We start from the raw sequence: 27,494 nt of genomic DNA, 5'->3' as shown, positions 1-27,494 counted from the left end.
CTGGCAGAAAGTTTAAGTCCTGCTCAGCTATTAACTGGCTATCTTTCAATCTTTTAAAACAGTCACTCTGCTGTTTTTTTCTGCTCTTTTCTCTTGTTGCTCCTGCCACTGGCCAATCTCCCCTCCCGCCTCCAGTTCCGCAGTTCTACTTCCTTTTTTGTCTATAAAAGAAGTTCCTGATAATACAGCAGGACAAGCAGGTCTAAACCAATACAACATGGAAGAGGTTCTAAAAGAAAGTTGCATAATCTGGCACATTTGGTAAACTTGTCATCTACTATGTTATTTTGTTACTATGTAATGAATGCAAACATCCTATCAGGCTTATTTTCGAAAGAGAAGGATGCCCATCTTTCGACACAAATCGGAAGATGGGTGTCCTTCTCACAGGGTCACCCAAATCGGCATAATCAAAAGCCAATTTTGGGCGTCCCCAATTGCTTTCCGTCGCGGGACTTGGGCATGCCTAACACATGGGCGTCCTCGACCCATAATGGAAAAAAAAGGGCGTCCCTGACGAGCACTTGGACGACTTTACCTGGTCCTGTTTTTCTTACGACCAAGGCACAAAAAAGTGCCCGAACTGACCAGATGACCAAAGGAGAGAATCAGGGATGACCTCCCCTTACTCCCCCAATGGTCACTAAACCCCTCACCCTCAAAAAACATCTTTAAAAATCTTTTGTGCCAGCCTCAAATGCCATACTCAGCTCCATCACAGCAGTATGCAGGTCCCTAGAGCAGTTTTAGTGGGTGCAGTACAATTCAGGCAGGCGGACCCAGGCCCATCCCCCCACCTCTTACATTTGTGCAGGGCCATGCCAACATGGTAAGCGGGTTAAGCACCGCAGGGGGGCGCCGACCTCTGGAGGGCGCCACCGTGGTGCTTACCCTCGTCGCTTACCTCAGCTCCGCACCGCCCTGGGGGCTTTAAAACTTTTACGTCCGACGGTCGCAGCAGCTGAGCAGCATCAGTGAAAACGCTGCCGACGTCTCCAGCTTTCCCTTCGCGCTCGCTCATTCGTTCCCTCAGTGTCCCGTCTTCTTCTGACGTCATTTCCTTGCGAGGGCGGGACACTGAGGGAACGAACGAGTGAGCGCAAAGGAAAGGCTGGAGACGTCGGCAGCACTTTCACTGACGCTGCTCAGCTGCTGCGACCGTCGGACGTAAAAGATTTAAAGCCCCCCAGGGCGGCACGGAGCTGAGGTAAGGGAAGGGCAGAAAGAGAAATGATTGGGAGGGCAGGGCCCAGGAAGAGGAGAAATTGCTGGAAATGGAGGGGAGGGGAGGGGAGAGAGGAGAATTGCTGGATATGGATGGAGGAGGGAAGGGCAGAGAGGGACAAGGATGGACATAGATGGGAGGGCAGGGCTCAGGGAGAGGAGAAATTGCTGGAAGTGGAGGGGAGGGGAGAGAGGAGAATTGCTGGATATGAATGGAGGAGGGAAGGGCAGAGAGGGACATGGATGGACATGGATGGGAGGGCAGGGCCCAGGGAGAGGAGAAATTGTTGGAAATGGAGGGGAGGGGAGAGAGGAGAATTGCTGGATATGGATGGAGGAGGGAAGGGCAGAGAGAAACATGGATGGGAGGGCAGAGCCCAGGGAGAGGAGAAATTGCTGGAAATGGAGGGGAGGGGAGAGAGGAGAATTGCTGGATATGGATGGAGGAGAGAAGGGCAGAGAGGGACAAGGATGGGCATGGATGGGAGGGCAGGGCCCAGGGAAAGGAGAAATTGCTGGAAATGGAGGGGAGGGGAGAGAGGAGAACTGCTGGATATGGATGGAGGAGGGAAGGGCAGAGATGACAAGGATGGACATGGATGGGAGGGCAGGGCCCAGGGAGAGGAGAAATTGCTGGAAATAGAGGGGAGGGGAGAAAGGAGAATTGCTGGATGTGGATGGAGGATGGTAGGGCAGAGAGGGACATGGATGGGAGGGCAGGGCCCAGGGAGAGGAGAAATTGCTGGAAATGGAGGGGAAGGGAGAGAGGAGAATTGCTGGATATGGATGGGCAGAGAGGGACAAGGATGGGCATGGATGGGAGGGCAGGGCCCAGGGAAAGGAGAAATTGCTGGAAATGGAGGGGAGGGGAGAGAGGAGAATTGCTGGATATGGATGAAGGAGGGAAGGGCAGAGATGACAAGGATGGACATGGATGGGAGGACAGGGCCCAGGGAGAGGAGAAATTGCTGGAAATGGAGGGGAGGGGAGAAAGGAGAATTGCTAGATATGGATGGAGGAGGGAAGGGCAGAGAGGGACAAGGATGGACATGGATGGGAGGGCAGGGCCCAGGGAGAGAGGAGAAATTGATGGACATGGAGGGGAGAGAGGAGAATTGTTGGACATGGATGGAGGGGAGGGAAGGGAAGACAGAGGAAGGAGATGCACATGGATGGAGGGGAAGGGAGAGAGAAATGCTGGGCATGGATGGAGGGAAGAGAGAGGAAGGAGATTAGATGAGGGAAAAGGAAGAGAGGAGAAAAACTGCACATGGATGGAGAAAATAGGCAGAAGCTGGATCCACTGGACAGTCAAGTCTGCGGAGGACCCAGCTTTTACTTATGGATATAGAGCAAGAAATGAAGAAGAAAGGAGGAAAGTAAAGAAATAAATGGAAAGGAAGCCCTGGAAATGGAGTTAAGAGGACAGATAGCAGTAGAATCAGATACTGGGCCAGCATGATCAGAAAAAGAAAGTCACCAGACAACAAAGGTAGAAAAAATCATTTTATTTTCATTTTAGTGTTTGAGAATTTACATCTGCTATCTTATTTTGCAATGTATAGCAATTTGTTTCTAAGAATATTGCTGACAATTCCTGTCAGTGTGGCAAGTGGTGAGCGATCATTTTCACGGTTAAAAATCATAAAATATTATTTGAGATCAAGTATTTCGCAAGAAAGGCTTGTAAGCCTTGCCATGATTGCTATTGAGAATGATATATGTGCCCAGTGAACATGAAAGCACGAAAAGCTAAGTGGTTGTAAACCCTCTATTTGTTGAGCAGTCCCACAAAGATGCACTCCATCTTTCAGCTTCTATTTCCTTTGCATCTTGTGCCACACGGGGGGGGGGGGGGGGCGCCAACTGATAGTCTGCAGGGGGGCACCAGAGACCCTAGGCACGGCCCTGCATTTGTGGTAAATGTAAACCCTCCAAAACCCACCACAAACCCACTGTACCCACATCTAAGTGCCCCCCTTCACCCGCAAGGGCTATGGTAGTGGAGTACAGTTGGGGGTAGTGGGTTTGGGGGTTTTGTTGGGGAGCTCAGCACACAAGGTAAGGGAACTATGTTCCTGGGAGCAATTTCTGAAGTCCACTGCAGTGCCCCCTAGGTTGCCCGGTTGGTGTCCTGGCATGTCATGGGGACCAGTGCACTACGAATTCTGGCTCCTCCCATGACCAAAGCACTTGCATTTGGTTGTTTCTGAGATAGGCGTCCTTAGTTTCCATTATCGCTGAAAATCAGAAACGACCAAGTCTAGGGACGACCATCTCTAAGGACGACCTAAATGTCAAGATTTGGGTGTCTCCAACCATATTATCAAAATGAAAGATGGACATCCATCTTGTTTCGATAATACGGGTTTCCCTGCCCCTCCACCGGGACGTTTTGCGAGGACGTCCTCATTAAAACTTGGGCGTCCCCTTCGATTATGCCCCTCCACTTGTTTCCAAGCAGGCCAGATTCCTAAATTAAAATCATTCTCTTTCAAAGATAGTTGGTTTGTAAAGTCCTACCAGTCAGTCAGTTATCCCTGTAAGAAAATGCATAGCTTGAATATTTGTTTTGATATTGCAAGATTCATTCGATAAAAAGTACTTCCATGAACATAGAATTGGGAAAAAGTAATTTCTGTCTAAGATCCCATCTCCCACAAATAAAAATCTCCTTTGGGAATTTTACTAAAAGCATCAACAAGTTTCAACACAGTGATACAATGATACAGTACCTTCCACCTCTAGGGACTCATTTAAACAAACTACAACTGCCTTTAAAATGTTCCATTCCGCTCACATGTTATGCACTTTTTATAAGCAGCAGTTAGAGCTGAGAGTGAGATTAAGTCTTCCATTCCTAATGTTCAGTTCCAAGATATTTTATAAAATGTATTCTTGTCACATTATATTCAGTTATCTGGCACACAGATTATTATCTGTGTGTCATCTTTTTATAACAGAGAAGAATTCTAGGAACTTTTACATGCAACTTTGATATCATGCAACTAACATCACAGTTTGCTCACCTGGGGGGTCTTTTACTAAAGCTTAGCTCGAGTTCTCTGCTGCAGGGCCCATTTTATTCCTATGGGCCCTGCTGCAGATAACTCGAGCTAAGCTTTGGTAAAAGACACCCCCTGGTTTTTAAAATTACCATTTCTTGTCACAGAGCTACAAGACAACAAAACAAGCTGTGATACCTTTTCATTTGACTAGCTTAATACACATGCTGCCCTCATTAGGTTGGTATTGACTGTAGGCCCCACTGATCTGGTACAAATAGAGTAGCTCCGAAAACTAATCACAGAGGTAATTGAGTTTAATTTAATAAAAAGGTACCATTGACAGCTTGTTCATTGACCCCTGTAATTGGCATAGTCAAGTGGATTAATATGACAAACAGAATACATTTGTGTTCACTTCTTACCTTGAATGTCTTCAAAGCCTGTTTGTTTTTGGGCTGTGAGTAAGGCTTGGGAGTCAACATAGGCACTGACTTGGTGACACTGGTTTTGTTTGGTGACATGATGTCTGTTGAAACAGCTGCTTCTGACTCATTTGAAGGAGCAATGGTTGCCTGAAAGCTAGCAGTAAATTTTGGAGCAGGCAGCGATTGTTGCCTCAGGTACTTCATTGGGCTGGTTTCTTTCGACGGTGATAAATTGGACTCCACAGAATGCCTTCTTTCCAGAATTTTTGGCATCTGCAAACGCTCAAGAATAGCTTCACTAATGGTGAATTTCTCAATATATTTTTGTAGCACCATCTCTGCCTCCTCACGTGACTTGGCCTTCATGTATGCTTCATGTAACTCTTTCTCTCGACGCTCTCTGTTTCGGAGGAAGCAGAAAAAAAGAACTAGAGGTGGTCAATAATTAAAAATTTTAATCATGATTAATCTCACACAATTAATCGTACTTAATCACGGCATGTATTTTGGCCATTTCTCTCGCCCTTTCCTACTGGCTCTCTCCTATTGAGCACAATCATCTCTCTCTCTCTCACCCCCTGTTTCTTTCTCTCATGCCCCCTTCACCTGTCTTCACCCAGATTCTCTCATGCCCCCTGATTTTTTTTAATGCAGACCCACGAGACTTCCCCAACTTCCTGTACAGGACAGCTCAAGTATCTGCAGAGCCTGGCCATGAAGTAGAAGAAAAAGAACTTTGAGGCAGCACCGATGAAGAAGTGAAAATCCAGAGCCCGAGCCTCGCTGTTGAGGAAAACGTGGGGGGAAGGAGGTGGGTCTGTGTTAAACAAATCAGCTGGCATTAAAAACCACCATTTTTGTTTAAATACTAATGCGTTAATAGCGTTATTAATGCATTAATTGTCCACCACTAAAAAACACCCTATTAAATGGAGAGCTGCTAAATAAATGTAGAAGCCATGGAGAAACACAATATAGCAAGGAACTAAAGTTACAGCACTCCTACATTGCCCATGTTTCGCTAGATGGCATCTTCAATAAGACCACAAGCACAGAAAAAAAATAACTCTATACAAGATGACAAACTTTGGAGAAGGTCCTCCAAGGGAAAACAAAAATACTTTAGTAGTTATCTATAGGGCCTATCTAAATATTGACCTGCACATGGATGGACTATACAAAAACACAATATATACTTGACTAAACACAGAACAAATTTAATTTTATTCAATCCAATCTGGTATTTTCATCCATTATTAAAGACAGATCACAAATTAAGAAGTTAACACAGTTCTGTTAAGAGTTAAAATGACTTAGACCATAAATATTACCAAACACATTACATAAGACATTCTATCAGGACCCTTATGATAAAAAAATAGGTGTGTTTTAAGAGCTTTTAAAAACAGATTACGATAACACAGACCTAATAGATAACGGAAATCCATTCCAAATCATGACTATTTGGTGCTTATATGAATTCTCATAAATAGATCTATTTGAACCTGTCTTACAGAGGGCAAAACCTCACTTGAGTAGTTGAATGTGATCTGGACAGCATATTCAAATGTACAAGTATTTCTGATAGAGGGGATGCAGTCTTCCCATAAGATGATTTAATGACAATACGATTAATTTTGAATTGAATACACGCTTTTATCGGCAACCAATGTAATTCTATGCTTCTGTGGAACGCTCTATTTTTGTTTCTGCAGTTTCACTGCACCTCTGTGTGTATGTAGTCATATCTCCCCTGCCCCTCCTTTAACCAAGGGCAGAGTTTCCCAAGTCAGTCCCTGTCTGAGTACCCCCTTGCCAGTCAGGTATTCAGGTTATCCATAATGAATATGCATGAAACTAATTTGCATGCACTGCCTTCATTATATGCAAATCTCCTTCATGTGTATTCATTGTGGATATCCGGAAAATCTGACCGGCAAGGGGGTACTCCAGGACCGACTTGGGAAGCACTGCTCTAGGATATACATATTCAAGTCTTTTGGCACAAACTCCATATCACTTTTGTCACCTTCCTCTGAGCTGTTTCAAGTCTTTATTTCCATAGTGAGATATAAGTGCAGCCTCACCGATGACTTCTAGACAGGCATTAGATAGGTGCAACCTGTTTTGCAAGAGATGGCTATGCTGGAAGCTAGTACCATGAATATGAGAAACCAAGTACCACAATTGCCCCACCTATACTCAGACCAGTAAGCTGCAGTCAATTGTGAGTGTGTGTGTGTGTGGGGGGGGGGGGGGTCTACTTGCACAAGTAGTGGCTTTTTTCAGAAAAAAAGTGGTAAACCAGGATAGGACTAAGGCACAACGCACAGGTCTCCCTAAACCTTTTGGTGGCTGTGCCTTAATTCTGCCCTGCCTGTTGTGCACAAATACCAACACAAATATTTACACAGGCCTCGAAATTGGTGTATATGTGTGCATGCACGGTATGCATGAACTCGTGTATTGTATAAAATTCATATATACATTGCAACTCTGTCTCTCCTCCACCAAAACCATGCCCTTGGCAATGCCTACGGTAGTGCAGAGATACGTATGTCCTGCCACACACATACTTCCATATATTTATATTGCTGTGCAATAAAAAAAAATCAAAGAAAACTAGTTTTAAAACTTCAAAATGAATTTTATGAGGCTATAGTAGGTGGAACAGATTCCCCCCCCCCCCCCCCTCCCCAAACACGCACATCACACCAGACCATTTTTTTTCTGAATTGCAAAGTCTGGAAGTAAGTTTTAAATGAAATCAACCTACTTTTCTTCCACAATTTCTTTGTAGGTTTTGATGCTTTTCCTTCGCTCTGTCAGGTCATACTCCCCACTCAGCATTCTTTCCATCTTTCTCCTTTCTTCTTCCTTCTTGATCAGGTCTTGAGATGCACTTCGTCTGCGATTCTTCCATCGGGCCAGGTCCTGCAGAGACAGTCAATACACATAGATGAAATAGTTTGCTGCAAGTATTTTTCAGTAATTTGAGAGAATGATTGGAGTGCATGATTCTGGACTATACATTGCTTTTCCCCTTAAAACAAAACATCCAAATTGAAACTCTTAAAAACTAAAAAGGACTGTTGCAAGTTAAAAAAAAAATAAAGTGTCAGTCATGCATGCGCCCCAAGAGCATCACAAGCGCCAATGCGCACTGTGAAACATGCCACCAACTGAAGTAGTGCGCTCCTGCCCCACCCACTTTGGTGACATCAGTGCAAGGGAAGCCAATGGACAATGCACTTCCCGTGTGCCTTGTGCGACTGTACCAGCCGCACATAGCTTGCTATGGCCTTGATAAGCCCTATATGATATGATAGTGCAAACTGAAACAGATGCTGAAGTTGGGCATGCTTTTGTTCTCCAATACTTAAGACAGCATTTCCCAGCCCAACAGACCACCTCAACCATCCCTGCATAACTATATAGCTCAAAAGATCAATAATTCATATCATCGATGTGGGAATTCAACGTCCTGCTTGTCAGCCCATTCTTTCAGCACTCCACCATCCATAGATTGCACATGATGGTTCAATCTACCATACCACAGAGACTTTATCCACCAGAAGGCAATAATACTTGCCTTTCAAGATGGATGTCTACTTGTTGAAACACATCAGCTCCTTCACTTTAGCCAGCTGTTCCCCCAAGCCAGGGCTACCAGTTCCCTTCCTGGCAAGTACCAACTTACCTGCCATCAATTTCTTGACCAGCCTAAACTACCACCCCATTTTAAAGCCCAAGAAGGGATAACCTAGTACCCATACCCTGCACCTCCTGAATATACTTTTGGACCCCCTTCCAGAATTTTGATAACCAAGGAGTGAAGGAGTGGCCTAGTGGTTAGGGTGGTGGACTTTGGTCCTGGGGAACTGAGGAACTTAGTTCGATTCCCACTTCAGGTACAAGCAGCTCCTTGTGACTCTGGGCAAGTCACTTAACTCTCCATTGCCCCAGGTACAAATAAGTACCTGTATACAATATGTAAGATGCATTGAGCCTGCCATGAGTGGGAAAGCGTGGGGTACAAATGTAACAAAAAAAAGTGGGCGGTTTCTCAGAGATATTTCTGGGTTAGTGTTGATATGTTACTTTGTGGAATCTTGATGTTCTGAGTGGACTAGTGCGTACTTGCATAATAAAAAAAATTTAAAGAATTAAAACTACAGGGGTCATCTAAATTCAACATGACCTTGGATTTTTAGGCCTACAATGGGGGGAAAAGGTTCTGTGATTTGAGTATCTATGTGCACTGGCTTAGTTTTTTGTATTAAAACAAAAATTAATAGCAACAACCCAAATAGAATGCAAACATCTGACTATGAAGTGGCACATCAGGTTTTCCACAGGAAAATCACACTTCTGGCACAATTTCTGGGTCCAAGATACTCTACATAGCACATTCTATGAGAGTCTAGTGATAACACCACACTCACAGAAAGTTACTATGTGGGCTGACCTGCTGGCTCAAATCCTGTGTGTTGAAACTTGAAAATGTGGCAGGACTAAATTGACAAAGTATCATTCCAGTTTCTCCAAAACCAGGGTGGTTATACAAGAAGACCTATAACTAAACTGATCTTGAGTCTTGTTTTTATTTTCCCTTCTAGAAGATCTAAGGAAAATCTGAAGCAGGTTTACATTTAAACCAGAGGAAACAAGGTGGCAAGAGGGTAACAAGATGTTCATGTGACCAGATGTCACTGTTTCCTATAGGAGACAAAGAGTTGGCTAAGAATCAAACAGCAGCAGGAGAGTGTGGGAAAAAATCAATTTATTAAAATAGGACCCAAATGGCTGCATTTTGGTGAAAGCCTGCATCAGGGGCATAGCACAAATAAAACAGGTTAAATCTGTAATTTAAAAAAAAAAAAACCAAAACAAAATCCTGTTATAATGATTTTACACTCCCATGGACTTGCAGCAACTTTTGCTTTCCAGAATCGGCAGATGATTTAAGGTTACTGAGCCACATTCAATTGTGCCCAGTTTTTAATACAGATTTAACCTACTATGTATGCGCTCAGCATAAATGAAAATATACGCCTGATGAAACCAGGAAAAAATTGCTGGTACCAAAGTTAGGCAGGCTGAGGCCGTATTCTATAATTCCACACACAACTTTTCAGAAAGCCCATGACACACTCATTGCCATGCCTCTTTTGAGTTAGGTGCTAGTACAGTTAGGCGTCATGCCTTATAGAATACAGTGCAGCCAGCTACACAGCTGCACAGGCAAATTTTAATGAGTGCCAATTAACATCAATAATTAGCACCCAATTATTGATGTTAATTGGCTTGTTAATTTGTGCATGCATCTTGAGCACACACCCAAATTTGGGCATGCAATTCTGGGCACCATTTATAGAATCTTGGGGATAAAAAACACTGATCGATATAATGCAATTAAAATATCACCCAAAAAGAAGATATGTACTTCTTAAGTTGAAAAAAAAATTATTGACATAGTTATGGTTGATCAGGTAAAATAGACATAGACTGAGTTTGGAACACTTGAACTTTCAGTTCAGTAGTGTCACCCAGTGGCGTTCCTAGGGGGGCTGACACCCGGGTTGGATCGCCGATGCGCCCCGCCCCCCGGGTGCACCCCCGGGTGCAGCATGACCCCCCCCCCCAGGCGAAAGGACACCCCCCTGGCGAAAGAACCCCCCTGGGTGCATGCCGCTGGGGGGGGAGGGTGCCGTGCGCCTGTCCGCTTTATTCATTTCAATGCGCCCTCTGCCCCGGAACAGGAAGTAACCTGTTCCGGGGCAGAGGGAGCACAGAACGAATGTAGCGGACAGGCGCGCGGCACCACCCCCCCCCCCAGCGGCGTGCACCTGGGGCGGACCGCACCCACCGCCCCCCCCCCCCTTGGTACGCCATTGGTGTCACCGCCCTACACTATTTCAATCAGTCTGACATCTCATGATTGTGTGAAAGTGTTTGCCTTTTTTTGCTACTTCCCGCAGGATTGCTTATTTGTTTAGGAAATCATTTGCATTTAATGGGTTTCACTGCTTAAGCTTGTTCCAAACCTAAGAATAGAAAATATCCAAGAAAAAGAAAAGACAGGCAAACCAAAACAATCTCAGGAAACTGAATGACGAGAGTTTTCGCATTTGTGGTAAGTAAAGGATACATTTATTTATTTACTAGTAAAAAAAGGCCCGTTTCTGACACAAATGAAACGGGCGCCAGAAAGGTTTTCCTCGGCTCCCCTGCAGCTACCCGTGTCCAGCGAGCCTCCTCTCCCCCTGCAGCCACCCATGTCCAGCAAACCCTCCTCTCTCCCCTGCCCCCCCTCCAGTCACCCATGTCCAGCGACCCTCCTCTCTCCCCTGCCCCCCTCCAGCCACCCATGTCCAGCGACCCTCCTCTCTCCCTGCCCCCCTCTGTACATGGATCAGCTGGGAGGCATGTTTTTTCTCCCCCCCCCCCCCCCCCCCGGGTTCTGAAGTTGTTATCATAATGGCTACAGTGATGTCAGCCTGATCTATGGAGCCTAGCAGACCAACTCGGAATGAGCCACGGTCCCAGGCAGCAAGTCAGAACGTTGGAGGTGAGAATTATTATATAGGATAGCATTTGTACCCCACATTTTCCCACCTATTTGCAGGTTCAATGTGGCTTACATAGTACCGTCAAGGCGTTTGCCCAGTCGGTTAATAGCAGATACAAGGTTGTATTTGATCGTATGAGTTATAAGTGGAGGGTCGCAAGGGATGAAGATTGCATATTGTCCATTCCGATTATAGTCATGTTGTGTTGCTTGGGTGAAGAGGTTTACGTGGGGTCATTGTGGTAGGCCGTTTTGAAGAGGTTGGTTTTTAGTGATTTCCTGAAGTGCAGATGGAAATGTATTGTTTTCAGAGCTTTTGGGAGGCCATTCCATAGTTTTGCGCTTATATAGGAGAAGCCGGATGCGTAAGCTATTTTGTATTTCATGAAAAACACCACATTTAACACTATTAAAGGAAAGTAGCTACCAGCTCAGAACAAGCTAAAAGTCCTTTATTATTGTTAACTTTCCAGAAAAACCAGATAGTTTCTGTTTTGAAGATTTTACACAACATGAAAATCAGACAAGAGCAGGGGTGTCCAATGTGTGGTCCACCTGAACTCAGGATGTGACCCACATTAGTTTTTTTTGGCAAATTACACCTAATCGGTTAGCAGTGCAAGCATTACAGAGCTAGTTGGTAGATATGAAGTCATAATTTCACAAAACAGTCACAGGTTTTGATGCGTATAAATCATTTATTTATTTTATTTTATTTTATTGCATTTGTATCCCACATTCCCCCACCTATTTGCAGGCTCAATGTGGCTTACATAGATTTGTTAACATTGTCATTTCAGGATATCAAATACAGTTCGTAATGTGAGGCAATTAAGGAAGGGAAGAGAGAAGAAGGAAGAGAGTGATTAGGGTAGTTATAGACGGTGGGTGTTCCTCATTGAGTGGATTGTTGAGGTGACTTAGTGAGGCTATAGGTTCTCATTATAGGCCTTGTTGAAGAAAGATAGTTATTTCGTTGATTGCTTTCAAGTCTGTAGGTAATGCATTCCATAGCTGCGTGCTCATGTAAGAGAAGGTAGTGGCATGCATCAGCTTGTATTTAAGTCCTTTGCAGCTGGGGTAATGCAAGTTGAGAAATTTGCGGGATGATCTTGTGGCGTTTCTAAAAAAATTCATGCAGCCCCCACACACATGAATTTCTGATCACTTGGCGCACTGTTGGTTGCCATTTTGTTTAGCCTTGCTATTACACATATAGGGAGAGATTCTATATGGTGCCTGAAAAATGCGTTTGAAAAATAATTACGTCTAGGCATACTCTTTAAACTACGACTACATTTTATAGAATAGGCTTAAATTTCTGCATGGATAGGGGCGTAGCCAGACCTGTCATTTTGGGTGAACCCAGAATTAATCGGACCTTTCCCACCCTCACCCCTGTGTACATATATACAATATAGTTTGCTGTATATTCATACAATACAATTTTTTTTAACCTTCCCCTCTGCCCCTGCATCCATCTCTCCTTCCTAATCCCTTCCATTCCCTCTGCCCCTAGTCATGTCCATCTTTCTCCCTCTCATCCAATCCAGTTCCGGCACCTGGTATACAGGTAGGTACAGTAGGTATTTGGTGGGTTTTGGAGGGCTCACCATACAATATAAGAGGGTAACAGTGAGATGGGTACCTGGGACCTTTTATATGATGCCCACTGCACTGCCCCCCAGGGTACCCCACTGCTGGGGGGTGATGTCTGTTTGGCCAATCTACTAAGAATGCTGCCCCCCCCTAACAAGCCACACATCCCAATGACTTGTTTTTGTGTGTTTTCACCTTTGAGGTTTTTTTTGGGGGGGGGGGGGTGGGGGAATGGTCCTATAAGATAGACACATTGAGCACAAAAACATCTAGCAAATGCTCATTTTTGAAACAAAAAGTTGGACGTTTTTCTGGTTTGAAAATGGCCATGTTCATAAAGAAGTGAAAGAAATTATGTCATCAGTGGCATCTTTAATAAATAGGCAACATGCCAACTGAATATGTGAAAAATATACATTTTGAAAAAAAGAAATATATTTTTAGTCTGATAGCTATTGTTGTATGTATACTGTCTTGGGTATAAAGATAGTTAATAAATCATAATACATAAATCAATATTGCCAATCACAAAGGCCATAATTGCTACTTAAGATGGATGCAGTTCTCTTAAAGGTACTGTCCTTAGAGGGAAGTTCTCCGGTGTTAACCAAATTATGGTTCAATGTTACTTGATTTGATTAGAAAGAGAATTATCCTTATTTGGTAGTGAAGAACTAAAGAAATCCCCGACTGAAATACGTTTCAGGCATATATTTTGTGTCATGTTAACATACCTTCCCACCTATTGCACTGAACGTATACTCTTGATAAGCATGAACATTATTCACATTATTCAGACATTCCGCAGACTTGTGTCGTCAAGTCAAGGTATGTGGCATGGCATTGCTTATGACGGCAATTCTCAGGGTCAATCTTCAAATGACATTATACATTCATTTTTGGCAAGTGAACAAATAACACTTCTATACATGTATTTTCAGGTACTTTACAGATAATGACAGCTGAAAATGTATCCAAGCACTCCAATGCTGTATCTGTGTAGTGGTGATAGTTGGTGGTAGACATTTAAATTCAGCAGTGGAGGTCACTGTTCTAAAACTAGGCCCTTTATTTTTAACAACTGAAAAGAAAACCAATTTTTGTAAAGGAATTCATGGGCCTTAAACTGTTGGATGTAAGGATCATTTCAGGCCCTTCACTAATCCAGTTTGCTCCTAGTTTCAGGACCATACCTTCTTAGTAGAGAGAAAAGCCTGCTGGATGGCTGTAATGGTTCTGCCTCTACCTGTATATAAGCTGGATAACCCTAGGTTGTATGTGGATTTGCTGACATATGCAGTCTGTGTTTAAGGCTCAGCCTTTTAGGCCTAGTTAGTTTGTGTCCAGTGTGAAGCCTCCTTTGAGTTTTAAGTTTGTATCTTGCACAAAGTGCATGTGAAAGTCCAGAGCCTAACTACTGAGGAAGTATTGTGGGAAAAGATTCCTTTTGAGGGAGTTTGTGTGGAAAAAAACAAATGAGAAACTGTGATGTTTTATTCAGGAGAAAATAGGTTTGTCTGGTACCTGGAAACCCCTGACATCAAAAAGAACTTGTAATTATTCAAAAGGATCACAGACACAGATATGAGATGTGAAACGTATGCCTATATAGTGTTTAACTTATACTGTGCAACCACTGGACAGAAAGACTACCTCAAAGCAGTAACTGTTCTGCACCAGTATTCAGTAAAGTTAATTGGAGCACCTCATTTTAGTCTCAAGTATTAGTGGTTAACAGGGAAATCTCCCCTCCCTCTGGAGATAACCTGCTACCTCAGAAAAGAATGTCTATGTGCCGGGTGGAAAGAAAGAGAAGACATGGATAGAACCAAATGTTCTGTTGGGCCCTAGGATATAAAGTCATTATGTAATACCCCAACCTAGGAATCCTTCAGACCCTTTTCCATGATATTTGTGAAAACAAATCACCATGCTAACTTGCTTTATCATGGACTTGCTATGTTAACTAGAGTCAACAGTACTGTAAATGTGTGTGATGGGGGGAGAGGAGAGGAGGCCTTCATACTCACATCCTGCCATTTGTCATCCTCTTCTTTGAGTAGACTGTTCACATTCTGCAGTTGCTCCTGGTACGCCCTGCTATGGGGCTGTATCGCTGCTGCCTCTTCTTCATCTCTCATGTCAAACATACTCATACTCCTGAACAGAGAAACAAAAACATTTGTTTTGCAAAATTAGATTCCACAAGTCACTTGGGGAGTGCTAAAGAAGAAAAAAAATTGCATTTTTGAAAGCTGAGAAAGAGATGCTTGCAGAAAGGATGCATGCGCCCATGCAAGGGGGCAATAAATAGATATCTGTCATTCCCAAACAGTGGCTCAGGAGCGGCATCCCACACCTCTACTGAGAGACATACCTTTTATCCTTCCTTCATCATGAGGCCAGGCCTCCTGAAGGAACGACAATAAGAAGTTGAGATTCAAGATCAGAACAACAACCATGCTACAGAGAAATTCTAAACCACCATTTTCTAAATTCCATGGGTATCTGAAAAATGCTTTCAGATTTTCAATATGTAACTTTTCCTCCTGCTGCAGAATTATTAAGCTAGTCTTAGGGGGAGGAGGTGGTGAATATTTGATACTGTCTTACAGAGATTTCTTTCCATGTACAATACAGCACACGCACTTGCACACCCCTAAATATTGCAGAATGGAGGTCTATATTTTTTATGAACTCTCATTTTACTTAAGAGATGTAGTCATGTATGAGATACCCTGTTGGTCTCCCTGTTTTTATTTCATATCTTATTGCCCTGCAAATCCCATAAGAAGGGAAAGGAATTTTACCTGGATAGCTGGCTGTGTGTCCCTGGAAGGCTTGCAGCAGGAGAGGGGCGAGCATAATTACCAAGAGGCAGATTCCTCAGGTTCTAAACCCTCCCCAGTACTGCTTAGTGATGTCTTTCTCAGGACAGACACAGCCCGCAGTGTTGCCAGATGGCGAAAATTTTCCAGCCCAAAAGTCACCCAAATATAGCCCAATATTAATTAGGTCAATATGCATATTAATAAAGTAATCATAATCAAACAGAATCAACAGCAGCATAATCATAATCAGAATAATTAGCACAATCAGCACCATAATCTGCAGCATCATCATACTTATAATTAGCACAAATTCATAATCCATCCATCCACACACAAAACAAAAGGAGCAAGTTCCCACCACAAACCATCTATCTCTTTTGATCTAGGCACAGAAAAAGAGATTTTACTTTTCCCAGGTTTCAACCCAAATCATGTTTAATGTGGGATATAAATGCTGTAAATAAGTAAATAAATAGATAGAAACTCTGAATGTTGAGCATCTGATTCTCATAACACGATCATAACATAGTAAATGAAGGCAGATAAACCTGTACAGTCCATCCAGTCTGCCCAAAAAGATAAACTAATTTTACATGGTATGTGATACTTTATATGTATACCAGAGTTTGATTTGTCCTTACCATTCTCTGGGCACAGACCATAGAAGTCTGCCCAGCACTCTTCTTGTACTAAAAGTTCTGTCTGTTTTAGTGGCCCTTTACCAAGAGAAAAAAAATTTTCTTCATGATACAACACATGCTAGAGTGTCACTATAACCAGCCCCTCCAAATGACACACTTATTACGATTTATAATAAATTACTACTCTATGATTTCTCTGTGTACATCTGTATGCTGCACAAGCTAGTATGTTTGAAAATGTAAGTGAGATTAAATAAAAATTCTACCACCAATAAAGCACGACAACATGGTTGCAGCAGCTCATAGCTTAGCTCTGCTCTGGCTCCCTCCTCTGGCCTGGTTGGACACATGCTTTCTTCTGTAGGTTCTCCAGCTCCGTCCTCCCTCTCCTGATGATCTGCTATGACTCCGACAGCAGATCAGGAGGGGGACCCGCCACCTGAGCCACCACTGTCCAGTGTCCATCTGTCTCCGCGTGGCCAGCCCGGGGCGCAGAAAGCAGGCCATGTGGAGGAGCCGCGGTTGGGGGGCACTGAGAGTGACCACCACTGAGTCTGACTGAGCTGAGAATTTGAAAAAAGGCGCACACACCATCGAATGCACCACGAGGAGGAGTGGACAAGAAGGACAGAACTTACAAAAGCACAGAGCAGCAGCAGCAAATGCGGGCGCCGGCCGTAGATGATCATGATGAATCATGGTGGATCCCGCCTCCCTCGCCCTCCTACTGGTCCAATTAGGACCAATAGGAGTGAGGAACTGAGGGCTGGGAGAGTCAGGGCCCAGGGGATAAGCAGCACTGCTTGCACAGACTAGCGGCACGCTCTCAACCTGTGGCCATGGCAGCAGCTAAAAACAGAGCCCAACCCATAGCCATGGGCTAAAAAGCGCCCAAAAACCCGCAATCTGCAGCTATCCTAGAAATCCTGTGGGCAGTTGTGGGAAACCGCCCAAATTGGCAGTATTCCCACCAACATGGCAACTTTACACACAGGACCATGGAAGGGAGAAAAACAGGCATGGTCACAGGAAGGGAGGTACTCCACACTTGTAGTGGTTTCCTGGAGGGAAAGGAATCAGTCCTTAGGGACATGCCAGGAATTAGATCCCACTTTTGCTCCTGACTCAGTAGTAAGCAGTATACTCTGGGAACCAAAGTGAGGCTTGGAAACGGGTGGGGCCGTTTTTCTGGAGGGAAGATGCAGAGGTGAAAAGCATGCTGTGACCAGGAGAAAGAGGAAGGAAAGGAGAGGGAAGGAGAAGGAGAACAACCTGTCTGAAGGCAGGAAAACCTTCCTCACAGAGAACAGGCTGCAGAGAGTAAACAGGCTACCTAACCCAGGGCAGGAGGACCTTCAAGTTAATGTAGTGTCTGGTTAGTGAGAGAAGGGGGAAGAACTGTTTTCCGGTCCTCACTGGGGAAAAAGCTACTGTGAGACAGGTACTGACCTGAAGAGAGAGAGGGGATCAGGGTCAGCCATGTGAAGGGTGCAGATACTCTCTGAGCAGTCCTAGCCTGTGGCTGGAAGAAAGACCTGGTGTCCAGTCCTCACTGGGGAAATGTTAGTGACCTGCCTAAAGAGAGAGAGGGTGAAAGGTGCAGAGGCTGTTAACCGAGCAGTCCAAGCCTACGGTTGGATCAGGTGGGGAACTAACCTGGTCAGAGAGAGGTTCATTAAGGGGCACAGCTCTAGGTTGTGTCCTGGAAACGCTGGTTCAAACTTATGAGAAAATTATACCCTGGAGGGAGTAGAAACAATGAGAAGGGATCTCCGAACGTTAGAAGAATGGTCGAGGGTCTGGCAGTTAAAATTTAATGCAAGAAAATCTCAAGTATTCACAAAATATATTATTGAGTTTCAAGGCACCGGGGTGCCACAACAGTTCACCACACACCTTTCAGTGGAGAAAAAACCTCAGTAAAGCCACCCAACCTACAACGCTTTTAAGGTATGAGCATGGCTCACCATCATAGGAAAAAAATTCCACTTACCATGGCATAGGAACATTCTAAGTGCTTGTCCCAATGTCGATGAAGCCCACTTGAACTCACAGGAAAGTCAGAAGGTGATCAGGGCAATAAAGTCAAAAACTCAGTGGCAATGTTCCAAACCTTCGTGTTCTTCCAAAAAGCCCTCCACCATATATAACACTCTCAGGTGCCCAACAGGGAGCCCCTGCTTCGCTAAGAGCTGCGTCAGGGGTAGCACTAGGAATCCCCAATCCTGTGTCATGGCCACGCAAAAACTACCTGACGCAGCTCTTAGCGAAACAGGGGCTCGCTGTTGGGCACCTGGGTTATATACGGTGGAGGGTTTTTTGGAAGTTTTGGAAGAACACAAAGATTTGGAACATTACCACTGAATGTTTGACTTTACTGCCCTGACCACCTTCTGACTTTCCTGGAGTTCAAGTGTGCTTCACTGACATTGGGACAAACACTTAGAACGTTCCAACACTATGGTAAGTGGAGTTTTATGATGGTGAGCTGTGCCCATACCTTAAAAGCGTTCAGGTTGGGTGTCTTTACTGAGGATTTTTCTCCACTGAAAGGTGTGTGGTGAACTGCTGTGGCACCCCGGTGCCTTGAAACTCAATAATATATTTTGAGCTTGAGTGTTATTTTTTTAGTTAAAATTTAATGTCAAGAAGTGTAGAGAGATATCGGATAGGAGGGGAGAGATTAGTAAGCTTGACTCAGGAGAGAGACCTTGGGGTGTTGGTGTCCGAGGATCTAAAGATGAAAAAACAATATGACAAGGCGACAGCCGTGGCCAGAAGGATGCTAGGCTGCATAGAGAGGGGTATAACCAGCAGAAGAAAGGAGGTGTTGATGCCCCTCTACAAGCCATTGGTGAGGCCCCACTTGGAGTATTGTGTTCAGTTTCGGAGGCCATATCTTGCTAAAGATGTAAAAAGACTGGAAGCGGTGCAAAGAAAAGCTACAAAAATGGTATGAAATTTGCGTTGTAAACCATACGAGGAGAAACTTGCCGTCCTGAACATGTATACCTTGGAGGAAAGGAGAAACAGGGGTGACATGATACAGACGTTCAAATATTTGAAAGGTATTAATCTGCAAACAAACCTTTTCCGGAGACGGGAAGGCGGTAGAACTAGAGGACATGAATTGAGAATGAAGGGGGGCAGACTCAGGAGTAATGTCAGGAAGTATTTTTTCACAGAGAGGGTGGTGGATACATGGAATGCCCTCCCACGATAGTTGGTGGAGATGAAAACAGTAATGGAATTCAAACATGCATGGGATAAACACAAAGGAATCCTGTTTAGAAGGAATGGATATTGGGTGTCAACGCCGGTAATTGGGAAGCAAAACCAGTGTTGGGCAAACTTCTATGGTTTACGCCCTGATCGTGACTGAATAGATATGGATGGGCTTGAGTGTAAATTTTAAGGGGCTTCGATGTTAGCTTCAGACCTTTAAAAGTACAAGAAGAATGCTGGGCAAACTTCTACGGTCTGTGCCCTGAGAATGGCAAGGACAAATCAAACACTGGTATACATATGAAGTATCACATACCATGTAACATACATAGTAACATAGTAGATGACGGCAGAAAAAGACCTGTAAAATGAGTTTATCTTGTTAGGCAGACTGGATGGACCGTACAGGTCATTTACCATGTTACTATATTATAAACTGCTATGGACTTAAAATGCAAGTTGGGTTAGGGAAGAAAAGAGAAACCCTTCCTGTACAGTTTTTGCATGAATTCTTTTTGGGTTTATTTTTCCTTTGAATCCTGAAGCATGTCAGTGGCATAGCTACAGGGGGCCTGGGCCCCCCATATTTGCTCTGGGCCCCTGGTTTGGCTGGCGGGGAGGTCTCCAACCCCTGCCAGCTGAAGCCTTCATCCAGTGCTGGTCTCCGGCACTGCCGCATTTCCTGCCCTGCTCTCGCTTCCCCTCACGGTCCGGCAGGCTTGTTTTAGTGCGCTAATTTTTAGTGCACACTAAAAATGATATCACACCCAGCACACCTTATAAACAGGGCCCTAAGTATAAAATACAATTTAAAAAAACTAGCACAGCAAAACAAAATTAATATCAAACAGAATTAAGAGAATAACAGAATTAAAAACTACCAAATAAAAAGGTCTTCAATTTCTTATGTAAAGGTAAATTGTTAGACTTTAATCTAATAATATTAGGCAAAGAATTGCAAAAAGGAATCACAGTAACAGAAAATAAAGTATTAAAAATTCTCAAAAAAATGCACAACCCTAAAAGTTAGGGAAGAAAGTAGCATTTGTGCTTGTAGACGAAAAGAATGCCTCAGCAAAGGAATCTTTATTAAATTAATAACTAATTCCAAAGTAAGACCATAAAAAGTCTGGAACACCAGACAAGCTGATTTAAACAAAATTCACTTTTCTATTTGAAACCAATGCAACTTTGTCAAAAAAGGTGCAACACTGGCAAATTTTTTAATTTTATATATCAAATGAATTGAGGTATTTTGAAGTAGCTGAAGCTTATTCAGAAGTCTTTTAGACAAACCTAAATATAACACACTACAATAGTCAAGATGAGCAAGATCAGCATCTGACCAACAAGGCAAAAGAAGATTGCTCAAAATAAGGTCTAATCAGACCTAACTGTCTCATTTTATAAAAAGTCTTTTGCCATAGATGGTTCACTTGTGGTTCCAAAGTCAATAAAGAATCAAGAATAATACCCAACACTCACGATTTACCCTCGACTGGTAATGATCTGCCTCATGACAATATGATAATATTAGGAATGCTAATACCTGGGTTCCTAAATCAAAGAACCTTAGTCTTATTGGCATTCAATTTCAACATGTTATTCAGGACCCACTGTTGAAGTTCATCAACACAAAGGGGTATGTTTACTAAGGTGCGTTAGTTTCTTTAACACACCTGTAAATTTAAGGCGCGTTAAGTGCTAATGCGCCTATACATTTCTATGGGCAAGTTAGTGTTTAACATGCGTACACCACTTTGCACGTGTTAAAAACGCTAACGCGCCCATAGTGCCACTTAATAAACCTAGCCCTAATCTCTTAAAAGTGTAACCTAAATCAAACAGAGGTATCAGCATCCAAATGTCATCATCATAAGAAAGCTCATCTGTAATTGAATAGAGCCTAAAGACGAAATTAAAAATTAAAAAGTAAAGATGACAGTGGGGAGCCCCAAAGCACTCCACAACCAGGAGATCAAATTGAGAAGTCAAATTATTCTTCTGTACACAATAACTACGATTAGCTAAAAAAAAATCTTGAAACCAATTAAAAACTGAACCTGTAAAGCCACTCCCACTCAATCATTCAAAAAAACCAAACAAACCCATGATCCACCCCTCATCAAAGGCAGCAGAGATATCAAACTAAAGTAATATAGTCTGCCGACCTAAACATAAACCTTTCTTGATATAAGAAGTTAGTAGTAAAAGTAAAGTTTCAGTATATGGGTGGATCTAAATCCAACTGTGAAGAATCTAAATAATCATTAAATCGTTGACTAACATAGGGAAGATAGTGGGGTTTAGTGTAGATAGTGGGGTTCTGCAGGGTCTGTGTTGGGACCGCTGCTTTTTAACATATTTATAAATGATCTAGAGATGGAAATAACTAGTGAGGTAATTAAATTTGTCGACAACACAGCTATTCAAAGTTGTTAAATTGCAAGAGGATTGTGAAAAATTACAAGGCGACAATACGAGACTGGAAAACTGGGCATCCAAATGGCAGATGATGTTTAATGTGAGCAAGTGCAAAGTGATGCATGTGGGAGAGAGGAACCTGAATTATAGGTACGTGATGCAAGGTTCCACGTTAGGAGTCACCAACCAGGAAAAAGATCTAGGAGTCATAGTTGACAATACTTTGAAACCCTCTGTTTAGTGTGCAGCGGCAGCAAAGAAAGCAAATAGAATGTTAGGTATTATAAGGAAAGGAATGGAAAATAAAAACAAAGATGTTATAATGCCTTTTTTATTGTTCCATGGTGCAACCACACCTTGAATACTGTGTGCAATTCTGGTCGTCGCATCTCAAAAAACATATAGTGGAATTAGAAAAGGTACAGAGAAGGGCGACGAAAATGATAAACGGGATGGGATGACTTCCCTATGAGGAAAGGCTGAAATGGCTTGGGCTCTTCAGCTTGGAGAAAAGATGGCTGAGGGGAGATATGATAGAGGTATATAAAATATTGAGTGGAGTGGAATGAGTAGAAGTAAATCGCTTGTTTACTCTTTCCAAAAATACTAGGACTAGGAGGCACGCAATGAAGCTACAAAGTAGTAAATTTAAAATGAATCATGAAAAATATTTCTTCACTCAATGTGTAATTAAACTCTGGAATTCGTTGCCAGAGAATGTGGTAAAAGCAGTTAGCAGGGTTTAAAAAAAGGTTTAGATAGCTTCCTAAAAGAAAAGTCCATAAGCCATTATTAAAATGGACTTCGGAAATTCCCCTGCTTATTTCTGGGATAAGCAGCATAAAATGTAGTGTACTGTTTTGGGATCTTGCCAGGTACTTGTGACCTGGATTGGCCACTGTTGAAAACAGGATACTGGGCTTGATGGACCTTCGGTCTATCCCAGTATGTCAACACTTATGTACTTAGGTAGGTCTCTATTAATTTTGTGGAAAGTGGAATAAAATAGGCTCCCAGGATTATCTCCAGTAGCACACAAATGCTCTTACACAAACTTACACCTGCTCCAAGGCAGATGTAAACATGTGTATGCACATAACACAACTCTGCCCCTGTGAATGGCAACATGCAGATTGCACAGAAGTACTTGCTACCTTTCAGTGCACCAGCAAAGAAACAAAGCATGGTGGGAATGATCAAATGGATGAAGGAAGGTGATCCAGTACAAAACCATCCTTCATTGTGGTAAATTGCACAAATCTCTGATGGTTAGGTAAATGCAGACTCGACCCAGGCTGTGTTTCGTCACTATTGCCTGCATCAGGAATCCATGAGAAGTGAGAGCAAGTACAAATAAGATAAAATATGCAACACCTTCCTTCATCCCTTTGGTCATTTCCATTGTGTTTTGTTTCTTCTTTTTTGTAACTTGTGTGTGTGTGGTGGTGGGGGGTTGGTCTTTCTCCTTTTTTGGTTAATCTTCAGTGCAACTACATATTATGTTACTGACTTATTAAAAACTTGATATACTGCTTTTCATAAGAGATACATAAAAAAAATAAAACATTAAATATAGATCAATTATATAATGACCCTTCTACCCCCCCTCAAATTACAAGAAAATACATTAATGCAGTGTATTAAATAATCATCATCATCCAGGTTTATCGCCCTGCTACATCCCTGGGCCTCATTCCTTGTTCTTCAGAATTTCATTATTTTACCTCATCCCCTATTTTAACACCAGACAAAGATGCAAAACACTTCTCAAAATGCAAAGTCTTAACCTGTTTCCAAAATTTAACATAGCAAGATTCATTCCGATGTCAAAAGAGGGAATTCCACAAATGTGAGCCCAAATAACTGAAAGCTCTCCATCTCATTATTTGCGACCCTAATATGGATACTCCAAAATTCTGGCTCCAAACACAGCCACCATAATTGATACAGGGTCAAAATCCATAGTGCATACAATATTGAAACTGTGTTCTAAGATTCACTGTATCCTCTGAAACTGACCAATGGCAATCCATAATACAATGAGTTATAGTTCTCATTTTAATAAAGATCATAGCCTGAACTAGCATTCTTAAAATCTTCAACTTCCAAATAAGATCACAATTGATAACTGCCTCAAAGCAAAAAGATTCTTGGACTACAGCCAAAACTTGTGCTTTTAAGAAAAGGCCGAGGTCACAATCATACTTCTAAACCCTGTACTATGTCCTTAGTCTGAATCCTCACCTCTCTCCTTTTTGAAAGTACTTCAAGTTTAGAGACCCATGTGCTCATCCACACATTTTCAGTTGTAGTTAGATTTGACTTCAGCTTATATTGTCTGAACTGCAATTCTACCTCCTTTAAACAGCAGTTTCACTTTCCCCATAGTTGGATTGCTGGTCTTTTCCTCCTGCAATCAATGACTAAGGGGACCTTTTTACTAAGGTACGCTAACGTTTTTAGCTCACGTTAAACATCAGCTGATATTTAGCATGAGATAAAAGTGCTAGTGCACCTTAGTAAAAGATCCCCTAAGTCTTCTACATATATATGACATACAATTACATACTTTTCAATAATCCCCATCAAAGGAGTTAAATATATTTTGAAGAGTATGAGAAATAGTGAAGAATCCATTTAACCTCTTCTGACACAGCTCAGTTCTACTAACTTTGAAAAATTCTTTTGTCTAAAAAGAGAAGTGAACCAAGCTAGAACCTGGGTTGTTGTGCAAGCTATGGTCAACCATATCAAATGTGGTCAATAGGTCTAAAAACAATCAACAGAGTATCTGCACTCCACTTAGTCCAACTCCAAGTAGTATCCACAGAGTTAAGCAGCACTGTCTCTGCCCTATGGCCCACTGAAAAACCCAAATAAAATAGATGAAACCATAGGCGCCCCGTATAAGAGGCTTGGGGAGGCTTACCACGCTGTGACTTTTCCGCCGCCGCCCACCCCCCGCTGAGCCCGCCCTCAGCTCCCCGACCTTTCCATTCCTGCCGTGGTCCGGCGTTTAAATCTTTTTAAGTCGCAGTGACGGCTCACATCCACTCCAGCCTTTCCCTTCTTCTCACTTCTCGCTCAGTGTCCCGCCCTGCGGAAACAGGAAATACCTCATCAGAGGAAGGCGGGACACTGAGCGAGAAGAAGGGAAAGGCTGGAGTGGACAACCACTTCCTGAGCGCTTGGGGGTTTCTTAACCTCATGTATATCGGTGGCGGCCGCTCCTTCCTGTTCTCCAGCTCCTTTTCCTCCTCATCCCCCCACCAACCCCATTCTTGGACCATGGATAAAACTGGGCTGATCCAGAAAGCCAAGCTGGCCAAACAGGCCGAGCGCTACGACGACATGGCATCCTGCATGAAATCAGTGATGGAGTACGGTGAAGAGCTCTCTAATGAGGAGCGCAATTTGCTTTCCATCGCCTATAAGAACGTGGTGGGGGCGCGGCGCTCTGCCTGGAGGGTCATCTCCAGCATCGAGCAAAAGACCAAGGGCTCTGAGGCAGACAAGAAGCTTCAGATGGTGCAGGAATACCGTGAGAAAGTGGAAACCGAGCTCCGAACTATATGTAAAACTGTCCTGGTGAGTACTACCTTGCAATATCTAATTAGTATGGCTAGATATTAATCATTTTTGTAACTTTGTATCCTGTAATATAAGTGAAGAGGCCAAAGATGATAATTTTGTTTTTAAACAAGAGCCCCTACGTCTTGCCCCATCCTTGGCCACCTTGAAATCTAGACTGAAAGCCCACCTCTTTAACATTGCTTTTGACTCGTAACCACTTGTAACCACTCGCCTCCACCTACCCTCCTCTCCTCTTTCCTGTACACATTAATTGATTTGATTACTTTATTTTTTGTCTATTAGATTGTAAGCTCTTTGAGCAGGGACTGTCTTTCTTCTATGTTTGTGCAGCGCTGCGTACGCCTTGTAGCGCTATAGAAATGCTAAATAGTAGTAGTAGTAGTAGTAGCCTGGGGAAGCAGCAGGTACGCCCCTTGTGTTAACATTGCACCAGTTTTCAAGCTCTGACTTGCTGCAAGGTGGTGGATGCTCCTCCTGCTCCACGAGATGCACCACCCTATTATATGCAATCAATAAACTGTGAAGCAGGTTGAGTTATAGATGCTCAATGTAGGGGAAGAAGCTACAGTGATGGTGTGCATGTATAAGCTTGGATAAAACTATTTATAGTTCTCTGCCAGAGTGGTTTGCCATAGGAAGATTTCTTCATTAATTCTTAAGTTGAGTATTATTCTGACAAATTTGTACATTACCTTAATGGTTAGAATTGGGGTATTGTGAGAGAACGTCATTTCTGTTTCTGGAATAGGAGTACTTCAATTACAAAGGTTTGGGTAGTCTTACCCTTACTAGCTAGCTTTTTAGCAGGGTAGTAAAGGGCCTTTATCATATAAAGTAGCTGGTAATCAAGATATTACGCTCTCTTCTGCTGGAGAATCTTTTTTGTAGTCATGAAAACACTGCCTTAACAATGCCTGTTTACTTTCAGTGCTGGTCGTTAATAAAAGGAGCTCATTGTGAACACAATCCACCCTAAAAGGGTGTTTTGTGGCTCTACATGAGAATTATGATATGATCCCTTGTTTCATATTGTTGACGGTCTGCATTTTCCGTATGGGTGGTCTATTGGTGTATTAGGGTCTGCCCAGTGTAATATTTATGGTACAGTAAGGTTCTGAGTGTGTTTTTGCACAAAGTTATGCATAGTGTTTTGCAGTTGAGCGATTGTGGTTAGTATATGCTTTGAGCAACCACTTTATTCTTTGACATATGATACATATCTAATATCTAAATTTAATAAAAGGTATTGTGACTTTTATTTTTACTTATTTTTTTCTGTGTGTTGTCAGACAATTAAGGAGATAAGTTCCGCCCCTGGCCCCACCCCTAACCCTGCCCCCTTTAGTCTCCCCAAACAATTGGGCCACCGACCGCCTATGGATGAAACATACATTAACTATGCAAATATCAGTAGCTGCTTCCAACATGTCTCTTTAATCAACTTTGCCACAAAAGCAAATTTGATATTGGCCAACAATAATTTAGCTTACCTTGTATCCAGACCCACACCTTTCAAAATCAATTATATTATTGCCTTTTCAAACGTGGAATACCCTCTTGCAGTGACTTAATTGCTGCCAGTCAGTCAAATATCTCATTCCTTAAAAAATTAACAGTAATTTAGTAGGAGTTGTAAAGTTAATTTCCTTTAAAAACTGACCACTTCCTCAGAATCAACCAGCACAAATCTACAACATCCCTCGTCCTTAACTCCCACTTCACTTTCTTGCTTACAAAATTCCCACCCTGTTCTTAATATTATTTACTTCCATTTCTATTCTACTTGATCTAAAAAAATATTAATCTCAGTGGATCACAAAACATTAAAAAAATACAAAACAATTCATAGATACAAATATCAAACATAAGCTAATTTTATTGAGTGTCCCCTGGTCTTTGTAGTTTTTGAAAGAGTGAAAGATCTATTCACTTTTACCCGTTCTACACCACTC

The 27,494-nt window shown here is 42.8% G+C and overlaps 1 protein-coding gene across 1 annotated transcript in view; it reads right to left on the bottom strand.

Moving 5' to 3' along the window:
* The window catches only part of LIMCH1 (LIM and calponin homology domains 1), a 633,274-nt gene that overhangs the window by 119,415 nt on the left and 486,365 nt on the right, over positions 1 to 27,494 (bottom strand). The window contains exons 18-20 of the mRNA XM_030191338.1: positions 14,858 to 14,987; positions 7,434 to 7,591; positions 4,655 to 5,057 (exon numbers count right to left, since the gene is read on the bottom strand). Of these exons, the coding sequence (XP_030047198.1) occupies positions 4,655 to 5,057; positions 7,434 to 7,591; positions 14,858 to 14,987 (691 nt within the window). The remainder of the gene's footprint in view (positions 1 to 4,654; positions 5,058 to 7,433; positions 7,592 to 14,857; positions 14,988 to 27,494) is intronic.

This window comes from Microcaecilia unicolor, chromosome 2, assembly GCF_901765095.1.
Source record: "Microcaecilia unicolor chromosome 2, aMicUni1.1, whole genome shotgun sequence".
Classification (NCBI taxonomy): Eukaryota; Metazoa; Chordata; class Amphibia; order Gymnophiona; family Siphonopidae; genus Microcaecilia; species Microcaecilia unicolor.
Note: the sequence above shows the minus strand (reverse complement) of the source record. Positions and strands in the feature narration are given on the sequence as shown.